Below are 12,242 nucleotides of genomic sequence, written 5' to 3'. Positions count from 1 at the left end.
TCCCCCCACCTCGGGCATTGATAGTGTGCTTGTGCAAGGAAGGATCATGCCCCTGGTTTGTTGTGAAATGTCGTATACAACTCTCTTTTGTGTCTTCATAGTTGTGCTCTAACTGTCCTCTAAAAACTCACCCCCTACACCCTCACAGTAAAATGTGGGTCCGAGGGGTCTAGAACATTATTTACATCACTGACTTCCTGTTTCCGCATCAAGTTATTTTTTTCATCTTATGTAATAGATATGAAAATATAGTGCGATAACTGTATTTTTGGCATACCACTCTAGCTCTGGCATGTGTCAGTTTGTTAAAATATAGGTGTTTTGTAAAATGGTAACTCGGGGAAATTGTGTCTTTAAGTGTATGCAAATCTTCTTGAAACTGTCATTCTGCTTAAAGTTTTAAAATTATTTTACATAAGCATCCTCGCTTAGATGTTTGACAGGCTATTTAAAATTACAGTTCGATCTAACTAGGAATTTCAAGTAGTGTGAAAACGTAACTTAGGGCACAAACCTATGCATATTTAGACAGACAAAAGTCCTACAACTCCCAGCATTCCCCAGCCAGCCATGCTGGGAGTTGTAGGACTTTTTCTGTCTAAACATGTATAGGATTATGCCCTTAACTTGTGATCTAAGCCTAACTTAAGGAAATTCGTGGAAGGAAAACTTCTGGTCTCTGTACCCTCAGAAAGCTTCTCTGGGTGTAGATGTTCCTGAGTTGAGGGCCCCCCCTGAAAAATGTGGGAGGTGGTGGCGGTGGGGTATCAGCCATAATCTTGGATCCTAAATTAACTTACGATCCAAGCCATTTTTTTAAAGCCTTATCTTTCGAGGAGCCTGTATATGTTTACAGATACACTACTAATTTTAATTCTAAGATTCTTATGTTAAAGAGCAAATCCCTTTCTTGAAGTTGAAGTTCCATGCCAGAATTTTACACTTCTTAAGCTTCTAATCCTTAATAAGAGCTTCAGAGTAGTTGGCCAAAAAAAGAAAAGAAAAAAGGCAGAACCTTCCCTGGGAGGGCCATAGCTCACTGGCAGAGCGCATGCTTTGTATGGATAAAGCCCCAGGTTCAGTCCCTGCCATATTCAGGGAAAGGATCTTGGCTAGAAGGGTTGAGGCTTGGGAGACAGCTTCTGCAAGTCAGGGTGGGTTATACCAGGCTAGATGAACCGTTGGATTGGGGCTGGTTTGCACAGTCACCACAGCCCACCGTGGGCTGTTTTGGGGTTGTGGGTGGTTTGTTAACCATGCCAACAAACCGCCCTGTGCAGGTTTAGGACATCACGACAAGCAACTGCCCACTGTGGCTTGAATATTCACAATGGCCACAGGCACGTGCCACAACCCACCATGGCTTAAATAAGACACAGCGTGCTGCAGTGATTGTGCAAGCCAGCCTTTGGTATAAGGCAACGCTTGGCATTCACGTTCTTGATGTGCATTGTAGCAACCTTTATTTTTCTTGCCCTCAAAATGGTTTCCTCCTTGTTTTAAAACATAACTGAGGCTTAACTGTTTCTGTTTCAGGTTCTGCTTGGGGAGGTTTACACAGGCACTAGTGTGGCAAGAGTAGTTGTGAAGGAATTAAAAGCGAGTGCCAGTCCGAAGGAACAAGAACAGTTTTTGAGGCATGGAGAACCTTATTTGTAAGTAGCGTCTCAATACCTTGTAGCAATACAAACTTACAGTGCATACTACAGGTACATCTTGAAAAAACAGTGATGCGCTTCTTAGCCTATTGTGAAATAATGCTTTTTTCGTATCTCTCTCATGGTGGCAAAGTAAAAACTGAAAACGGCCCCAAAACCTTATTAGACAGCGCAACTGGGGATTGCTAACAAGCTTAACAGTAGGAAGATTGCTTGCTAATAGATAAATAGTAAGGCGTGTTTGGACTCTGGTTGGGGGTGGGGAATGGTTGCAAGGATGTGTGGATGCTTGCTAAAGGGAGCTACAAGTTCTACATAGGCCTTTCCCTTTCCCAGTTTTTACTTCATTTTCTCTAAGGAGCTCAGTAGTGCATGGGGGTGGCCTTACCCTACCATTAGACAGAGTGAGATGGCAGATGCTGAGGGGCAGGAAGCGACAGCAAGATATTAGCGGACAAAGCTGTATGTGCCATGTGGCCTGCTTTATCCTCCCTACACTAGCCTGCTGCCCTCAGGTGCAGTGGAGGAAGCTGCCCCATTGCCAGTGCTGAAGTAAGATTCAACTGTGTGGTGTGGAGGAAGTGGATAGGGAGACATTTTTCTCCCTCTCCCATAATACTAGAACCTGAAGTCATCCCATGAAGCTGATTGGTGGGAGATCCAGGACAGATAAAAGGAAGGACTTCTTCACACAGCGCAGAGTTAAATGATGGAATTTGCTACTACAAGACGTAGTAATCGCCACCAATTTGGATGGCTTTAAAAGGGGATTAGACAAATTCCTGGAGGAGAAGGCTATCGATGGCTAGTATTCACGATTTGTTTGTTTTGTTTGTTATATTTATATCTCACCTTTGCCTCCAAGGAGCCCATGGATAATCCTCCTCCTCTCCATGTTATCCTCATAACAACCCTGTGAGGTAGGTGAGGCTGCAAAGCTGTGACTGGCCCAAAGTCACCCAGTGAGCTTCCTAGCCAAGTGGGAACTAGGACCTGGGTCTCTCAAGCAACTGTCCAACATCTAACCACTACACCACACTGGCTCTCACATGCTACCTCCAGCATCAGAGGCAGTATGCCTCTGAATGCCAGTTGCTGGGGAACATGAGTGAAACGATGCTGTTGCACTCCTGTCCTACTTGTAGGTTTCCCACAGGCCATTGTGGGAAGAGAATCCTGGACTAAATGGACCCTTTGTTTGATCCAGCATGGTTCTTCTTATGTTATAACTGTCAGTCTAGTCTGCTTCTGTACATGGAATGGGAAGGGATGCCACCTTGACCTTTGCCTTGGGCAGCAAAATATCTTGGGCTGGCCCCGGTGGTGCACATGGCAGTATTCACTTTTACCCTCCCAGACAAGCTTTTGTGAGTAAGGTTAGGCTGAATCATAGAATAGTAGGGTTGGAAGGGGCCTATAGGACCGTCGAATCCAGCTCCCTGCTCAATGCAGGAATCCAAGTCAAAGCATCCCTGACAGATGGCTGTCCAGCCTCGTCTTGAACGCCTCCAGTGTGGGAGAGCCCACCACCTCCCTAGGTAATTGGTTCCATTGTCGTATTGCTCTAACAGTCAGGAAGTTTTTCCTGATGTTCAGCCGGAATCTGGCTTCCTGTAACTTGAACCCATGATTCCGTGTCCTGCGCTCTGGGATGATAGAGAGGAAGGGCAGGATCTCTTCTCGGTGACAACCTTTCAGGTACTTGAAGAGTGCTATCATATCTCCCCTCAGTCTTCTCACGGCTAAACATGCCCAGTTCTTTCAGTCTCTCCTCGTAGGGCTTTGTTTCCAGTCCCCTGGTCATCTTCACTGCCCTCCTCTGAACCCTCTCCAGTTTGTCTGCATCGTTCTTAAAGTGTGGCGCCCAGAACTGGGCACAGTACTCCAGATGAGGCCTAACCAGTGCTGCGTAGAGGGGAACTAGTAGTTCATGTGATTTGGAAGCTATACTTCTCTTAATGCAGCCCACAATAGCATTTGCCTTTTTTGCAGCCACATCATCTTGTTGGCTCATATTCATCTTGTAATCTACAACAATTCCAAGATCCTTCTCACTTGTAGTATTGTTGAGCCAAGTATTCCCCATCTTGTAACTGTGCATTTAGTTTCTTTTTCCTAGGTGCAGAACTTGGCATTTATCCCTATTAAATGTCATTCTGTTGTTTCCTGCCCAGCACTCCATCCTATAAAGATCACTTTGAATTCTGTTTCTGTCTTCCAGGGTATTAGCTATCTCACCCAATTTTGTGCCTGAGAAGCTGTCCAGGGAGCTTTTATGGCTTGAGCTGAGATTTGAATTCTGGTCTTTCCAGTCCATGCACAGCATTTTTTGTACTTTCTCATAGTGGCTCTCGGCCTCTTTGTATGTGTAGCTTTGGCATGGAATGCTCATGGTTGCATCCCTCCATTTATTGATTCCCCTGTGGGAGTGATTTGCAGAAAACCTTTTTTCATGGGTGTCCACTGTTGAACACACACCACCAAGTTGTTTTTTTTATTCATGTAGACTAGCTCATGAGCCTGGAATGAAATGAAGTGTTCCTGACCTAAAGGCATTGTTTTGTCTTGTTTTTCTTTTCCTTGCAGAATTCTTCAGCATCCAAATGTCCTCCAATGTACTGGGCAGTGTGTGGAAGCCATTCCCTATCTTTTGGTATTTGAATTTTGTGACTTGGTGAGTAAATGCTATTTCACTATAATAGCAGCTTGATTCTGATTTGATAAGGATATCTCTGATTCTTTCCTGAGAAGGCTTGTAGGTTTGAGGGAGGTGCTCTTCTGTTTTGCTTCCACCATGGCTGACGAACTCCTTTGGGGAGAGAAGGAAGAAAACAGTGCAGCCATAGACTTAGGTGACAAGAATGCCAGATGACCAGTGCTTAATTTGAACCAGGGTCGCCTGCGTGGAGTTCATAAAAATAGAACTACAGAAACAAACTGGACTTTTGGCTGAGAATACTGGCTCAAGTTAAGTCAGATACTACTGGGGAGAAAGGAAGAGTTGCTGGTCTAATATGCATTTCATGATCAGCTGTGGGTGTTTACATATTTTTGTAATATGTAATATTACAAATATTACTTTGGCTATTGGGCGGTATAGAAATGAAATAAATGAATTAAAAAATAAAAAACTAAAAATTTGCCTGCAACAGAAGAGAGAGCCTCTATTACAATCAATGTTCACAAACATACTGGCCTGTTTGCATTTCTGGCTAGGCTGCCTCCAGCATTCCAGGCTGGTCTTAGATTTGTTTTTAAACCTAGGCTTCTCAAAGAGCACCTCTGGTTCTCTATTTCGTCTGGAAGAAACTTTTTCCCCCAGAATTCTAGGTGACTCTGGCCTAGTTATACTGATTCAGTAATGGATCTCTCGTGTCTCTAGAGATGTTCAGTACTAATAAATGTGTCATTTAATTTCCTGGCCTATTGTGGGATGAACAGTGGGACAAACAGACATGACCTTTTTCTTGAGAAATTCTAAAGTCTTCGTTGCTTTTGGATAATTTATTTCTGCCTACGTTCTGCCATGCTTCTGACATATTTAACCTGATTCCAAGGGCGTTTTGCATATAAAAGTTCTCATTATTCATAGAATGTAAGTTTTTAATACTCGGAAGCTTAGCACATGATAACTGAAATTGCCATGATCTTGTGGTATAATCCATACAAGGATTTCACTTGTCAGGATAGAATATGGTGCAGTAAACTTTGCAGCAAGGGAACTAGTGTTTATAAACTTCACTGCTGTCAAATTATGACCATAGAAATTAAAACCCTGTTGCTACAGTCTGTTTCAATCAAACCAATGCTTGTCTTAGAAATACAATAATGTACAGTACAGCAGCTGCAAAAACACTTTGCTACTTGCAAGTATGTGAGATGTGAGTAACTTTCGTAAGTGAGAAGAGGAGTGGGATGTGAAGCTGGCGTTAATTGCATGCTGTGCTGCGTAGCCCTGTTAACATATGCAGTTATAGCCACACCTACACTGTGCAACATAAAAGGTATCAGACAATAAATGCTTTCTTGGACCAATACAGGTGAGTGCCACACAGTTACATTTCCACATGGTGATCTGTGCTAGCACCCCATGGAAGATAAGGCTGTCATCATGGAGAAGGCTATTGATGAGTTCTAGTCCAGATGGCTATAAGCTACCTCGAGTACCAGAGGCAGTATGCCTATGTACACCAGTTGCAGGGGAGCATGGGTGGGAGGGTGCTCATGTCCTGCTTGTGGGTTTCCCATAGGCAGCTGGTTGGCCACTGTGTGAACAGAATGCTGGACTAGATGGACTTTGGTCTGATTTAGCATGGTGCTTATGTCCTTATGTTCTTACAGGCAGTGGAAACTGTCTAGTAGTGATTGTACACCTGCACTGTGTTGGCTTTTCCCCAGTGATAAAAATAATTTACCTAGACATCCAGTACTGAGTGGTGTTCTGTAGATGATCTTCCTTGGGCCTGATCTTCATATGCTTTCTTCATAACTCCCTGTACCTTCACTTTTACCTTTATGCCTGAATTAAAACAAAGATGATCACTTCAGGATGAGGTAGGCCTATACTTAAAAGCCTCTACGCCTTGTTAGATACTGGCCTGGTTCTCATGCAACAATAACCCAGAATCTTTTTTGTAATTGTGGGTTATTGGGATCACCATGAATGGCTAAACAAAACACTGACCTTCCGGTTGTGGTTTGGTTAGTGTTGCATGCGAACCAGGAATTCCGGCTTGTCCCCTGGTAACCCATGGATTATTTCTCTGGCTTGTCAGGGGAGAGAAGAGCCAGAGTTCCTGGTTTGTGCATAATGGTACCCAAACCACAGCCGGAAGCTCCGTGGTTTGTTTAGTAATTGGGCAGTACATACCAGCACACTGCCTCATTCCTGGTAACCCAGAATTTGTTTAAATTCTGGGTTATCACTGTGTACGAACCGGGACAGCGTTGCCAAGGATGTGAAACAAAGTAGCACCAAATGGACTAGACCCACCATACCTTACTAGAGCTGGGAGGTCACCTGACAGAATAGGGTATAAATTTCATGAGCCCCTTGATGCGTTCTATGTGGAAGTGTGTGCTTGTTTGTTTGTTTGTTTGTTTATTTATTAAATTTATTAATCGCCCATCTCGCTGGTCACCGAGCCATTCTGGGCGATGTACAACAATAAAAACTTTTCAGAACAATAAAATTCAACATTAAAAACATCCCATTTCTAAAATTACCCTAACCTACCCTAAATGCCTGCCTGAATGACCACGTTTTTAATACGTGGCGGAAGCTCATTAAAGAGGGGGCATGGCGGAGTTCCCTAGGGAGGGAGTTCCACAGAGTGGGGGCCACCACAGAGAAGGCCCTCTCCCTCATCCTTACCAGCCTGGCTGTCCTGGCTGATGGGGCAGAGAGAAAGCCATCCGAGGCTGATCTTGCTGAGGGGCCTATCTGGTGTTGCTGGAGGCGCTCCTTGAGATAGGCTGGGCCGGAACTGTATAGGGTTTTAAAGGTCAAAAACAACACCTTGAATTTGGCCCGGAAAACAACTGGTAACCAGTGCAGCTCCTTCAGCACTGGAGTGAAGTGATCTCGCCAGCGGCTGCCTTTGATCAGGCGAGCCGCCGCATTCTGTACCAGCTGCAGCTTCCGAACCGTCTTCAAGGGTAACCCCACGTAGAGCGCATTACAGTAGTCTAAACGAGAGGAGACCAGGGCATGTGCTACCAATGGGAGCAGATGGTTGGGAAGGAAGGGGCGCAGCTGCCGTAGTTACCGCTTTCCTGTTGGTAATAGGCAACGTTCATGTGTGTGAGCCCTTGCTTAGGGAAATGTTTTCTCACACACAGGTAGCTAGCAAGCAGCAGTATAGCAGAGCTGTTGAGGTGATAGTAAGCTGGAAAGTACCTGAGTAAAACCACTTGTCAGTCACAAACTCTAGAGTAGCCTCAAGCAGCCTCAGTTGTCACTCCCCCCTCGTAATATGGGGATGATGATGACAACGGGCTACTTTGCAGGATGGTTGTAAGCACCACTGTGAATGTTTACAGTGCTTCATATGCAATGTAAATACTAATTATTATGACTAGTGAAATGTCTCGCCATTACGTGTGTGCAGACAGAAAATATGTGTACTGCAGAGGCCTCTAGTGTGACCCTCCATGGGCTCCCTGTCAGCAAGGGCCAGACCTTCTCACAGCCAGTTTTCCCCTCAGCATAGTTCACTGTTCCATCGTGCAAAGCTTAATTTTTCCCATTGGAGTGAATGGCAGCGATTTGTTCATATGGGAGAAAATAAAGTGATGTGTTTAAAAATGCTGTTGAGTTAGGGGACAAACCTGCTTGATATCCCTTTGTTTCCATTGGCATCCCCAATTATGGACAATTGAGGTTGCTGTTATTGGCAGAGTCTCGTTCTGGGTTCTGTTGCTTGGCCACCCTAGACTGAGACAGAGACTGCATTCAAACATCATGCCAAACAGTGATTTGCACTAACGGTTGTTAAGAACCCACACTGTGATTTGTGCTTCCAGATGTACAACAGGCAAACCATGGTTCAAAGTTGCTTGTCTGCGTTCATTTTCCACCCTCTCAGCACTGGACTTCATACATTCACTCCCATCTTCATGACTGCAGTAGTCTCCGAAGGTATTGCTATGGCCATAACCATGGTTTGTTGATTCAGACATCAGACCAAGCTCTGAACTAAGCTTCAGTGTAGTGTCTGGATTGAGCCAGGTTGTTGGGAACTGGGCTTCTTGCATGTGTATGTGTAGATTACCACCAATAACTGCTGGGCTCTGTTCTGTCTGGCAGTTGATTATGTTTACTGTGGGAGGCTGTCTGTGCTACAACTACTGTCAAACCTGTGTAGCTGATTTTAGAGCCATGCCCTTGGAAATAAACAGCATCACATTTGGGGAATAATGAAAACTTTTAAACCTGAGTGCTTGAAAGAGGACCAATTTCTCTCCAATCCGTCATAAGGTGCAGCAGCTGCTGTTTGTTAAATGAGCGATTGCTCCTTCGTGTTCTCTTGTCCGAAATGATTGTGTAGTAGTTGACATGCTTGTGGAAAGCCTCTTAATCTATAATTAACTAATGGTGTATCATTTCCTATCATCATGGGGTTGTATAGTTTAAAAATAGGGTAGTAACCAGCTTATTAACTGTAATATATTACCCAGCTATGTGTGGCCAACCTTTTGTCAGCACACAGAATTCCTTGTTGATAGAATGACGAATGGGGAACAAATAATTGTATTATAAAGTGGATGTAACGTTTATATTGCAAGGCCGACTTGCCTGTCAGCCAGGCTCGCTTGTTGCTTGTCGGGAGCTTTTTGCAACTCATTGAGAAGATGAAGTTAGCAAGTCTGCAGGCAGTTGATACACGCTGCCCCCCCTTCAGAACATCCTGTTGCTTATCTTGGATCCTGCCTCTGCCAGAAGATGTTCTTGAGCTGTGACTGCTTGGTTCTAAATTTCCAGAAATAGGAAGGAAGTTCCTAGATGAAGAAGGGGGAGCGTGTTGTATTGTCCTTAAAAAAAAAAACTTTGGGGAGGGAGGCTTAAACTGATAGCCATGTTGGTTTGCATCAATTGCCCAGTGCTGGTGGCTTCACAGAAAGGGTCAGCCAAGGGCAAGGGTCAGTCCATTATCTCCACACAACCTCAGAACAAGCTCTTTCCCCTTGAGTGCTGCAGAAGACCCTTATAGCTCCTCTCTGATCCTCTGTGGTTCTGCCGCTCTCTAGACTTCGTCCCTTACTTGCTTCTCTCCCAGCTCTCCATTTGTGGGTTAGACCCTGTGTCTAACCCACAAATATGTCTCTCCTTCCAGTCAATACACAATGGCACCTTAGATGCCACAGTCGTCCACCCACTCCAGAGACACACACATAGGAACATAGGAAGCTGCCTTATACTGAGTCAGACCATTTGGTCTATTTAGCCCAGTATTGTCAACACTGACTGGCAGCAATGGCTCTCTAGAGTTTTGGGCAGGATTCTTTCCTAGCCCTACCTGGAGATGCTGGGGATAGAACCTGAGACCTTCTGAATGCTAAGCAGGTACTCTACCCCTGAGCCATGGCCCCTCACATGCACACACAGCCTTCCAAATGTCTCCTAAGCATAGGTATATATTGTTCTCCATTAACAATACTTGGGGGGAACTAGCATGTTCCCAGGATTTTCATGTTTTTAGGATTTCTTCTAAGATGGCTCTTACCCTCTGCAATTTTATAACTATTTGTATTAAATATTTTTAGACCTAATCTACTAATATATTTTTAGTCTATCAAAATGTATTTTAACCTTTTAATCCATTTGATTTCAATATTTAAACCGGGACTGTAAACTATTACTTCATATACATGAATTAAAGGGAGCTGATTGTAACTGTGCATGAGAGAAGACCCCAGGCAAGGTCAGGCCAGTTAGTCATGCTAAACTAGTGCCTTTTTGAAACTATGTCCAGTCCAAGTATTGGAAAACGTAATGTATTTACTCCACAGAGAGTACCCTTCCACATTCGAAGCATGTCTCCTTAAGCACTGTGACCGTAATAAATGTGGGCAGTGGATAAGTCTAGCTTGGCACTGTTCCTGAGGGAAGCCTGGCATCTTCTGGGATGCCAATGCAGAAACTATATATCCTTCCCCCACCTCCCCATCTGCTAATGAGAAAGAGGTACCATAGCAGTTGGGCATGTATACAGAAGCCCATTACTTTCTGTTAAGCTGGTGCATAAAGACTCAAGTTACATCTTAGCCTTTCTTTCTAAAATTCATATAAGATTATCACCAATTTGAGTGCAAATGTAAACACTGCATAAAGTGAGTGCAAGGCCCAATGAGCGATGTGGGAGCATCTGATGTTGCAGAACTGCTGAGTCGAATCAGGCCTCATCAGTAACATGAATGGGAGTCCACTGGGGGCTCCAAGGAAGAGCAGGACAACAATATAAATTGCCATATTTATGAAGCATCGATGCAGTGCAATTTACATTTACAAACCTGTGTTTGTAAGAGATGTGGTTGGCTGCACCTCCTTTTTGAGTAAGGGGCAAGCTTGGGTTTGCATTTAATGTGTATTTTAGTATTACTACTACTATTACTACTACTATTATTATTAATTATATTTCTATACCACCCAAGAGCCAAAGCTCTAGTTGCTTGCTCATCTTGACTTGTTAGCTGCTAGCCATCACATGCTTTAAAATAAAACCTATACCGCATTATTCAAGCATGAGTTCTTACAATAACTATCTTTCAAATGCGTGCTCGGTTCTGCCAGTTAAAAGATACATCTCCAGGCTTTGCTTAACCCATGATGCTCAGGATTATTTTGACTACTTGGCAGCCTTCCCTTGTGGATTGGTTTGGAGGAGGCATTTATGTGGTTTCCTAATCAAGCTTTGTTCATGCCCAGCTTCAGCTATGCTTTATAGGGCCAAATGAAATGTTACACTGATTGTGTAGCAAGCAGCTACATCTGTACTGCTTCCTTATATAAGTACAAGTGTGTGAGTCTGTCTGATAGCTATCAGGACTGCAGTGCACATGAAGGAGGGGTTTAAGCCTTCACTTCCCAGCTGTTATCTAGAGGAAAATGCCGCCCTGCAGCTATGGGGCTTAGAAAAAAGCTATTGGTATCAGTTTTCCTCTGGGTCATGTCTGGTGGGGAGACTTAAGTCCCCCCCCTGTGCACTGCAATCTTGATCACGTTTGAACACCCCGCATGCCCCCCCTTAAATAAAGAAAAAACCCAGGCATAGCTGCATACTATGCACTCAGCATAATGTGTAGTTTGCTCTCACACTTACATTCTGAAAGACAAGTTGACTAAAGCAGTTCTTTGCATTAGCTATTCGGATACTAGGGAATTTTGAGTAAAAGGCATCCAAGGAAAATAGCTTCCTTTTAAAAAACACACACAACTTAATCATGTGTAATCATTTAACAACCTGTAATAGTTTTTCGTTTACAAACTGTAGGAGGTTAATCCAGGAAGCTTGAGTTCTCTGTCTTCCTGAACGAATGTCCTAAGTCGCCGTCGCTTAGTATTTTGCTGCCATCTACAGCCAGCGAAACAGTTCTGTTCAGCATTTCACACACATGCGCCTGTAGTGTCTGAGTGTGTGTAGGATCCATTGCTGGTCAAAACCACAGATGGAGCTTTCATGCTGCCCCTAACACATCACTTTTCTGTCCAGTCCAGGCTTTCAGCTGCCAGCTAACAAATGTAGAGTAATTGAGTCACGTGCATCCATGTATGAACCAGTCGTTAAATGTGCGAATTGAAATTAACTGTCAGACTTGTGTTCTCTTTGCTGGACTGCTGCTTACTGTACAGTGTTTTCAGATTCAGGCCTCTCTATAAGGGTCATGCATTCTTACTGCAAATGTTTAAACTGAGGTCTGTGGTACAACCAGCCTGTCAGATCAGTTTGTGTGATGATCCCAGTTTAGTGGATGTGGAAGGCTATAAGTATGTGTTGTGTCTGTGCTTGTAACCATCCCTTATTTGGGGGCCAATGCAGTGCAATACAATGGATAATGTTACATCTGCATGCAAAAGGCCAAAGT

The 12,242-nt window shown here is 43.9% G+C and overlaps 1 protein-coding gene across 1 annotated transcript in view; it reads left to right on the top strand.

The window, feature by feature from the left end:
* LMTK2 (lemur tyrosine kinase 2) overlaps window positions 1-12,242 on the top strand; it is a 70,366-nt gene that overhangs the window by 36,817 nt on the left and 21,307 nt on the right. The window contains exons 5-6 of the mRNA XM_084818436.1: window positions 1,537-1,655; window positions 4,245-4,332. Coding sequence (XP_084674562.1) covers window positions 1,537-1,655; window positions 4,245-4,332 — 207 coding nt within the window. The remainder of the gene's footprint in view (window positions 1-1,536; window positions 1,656-4,244; window positions 4,333-12,242) is intronic.

This window comes from Heloderma suspectum, chromosome 12, assembly GCF_057233095.1.
Source record: "Heloderma suspectum isolate Gila_16-S chromosome 12, 16-S_ref, whole genome shotgun sequence".
Classification (NCBI taxonomy): domain Eukaryota; kingdom Metazoa; phylum Chordata; class Lepidosauria; order Squamata; family Helodermatidae; genus Heloderma; species Heloderma suspectum.
Note: the sequence above shows the minus strand (reverse complement) of the source record. Positions and strands in the feature narration are given on the sequence as shown.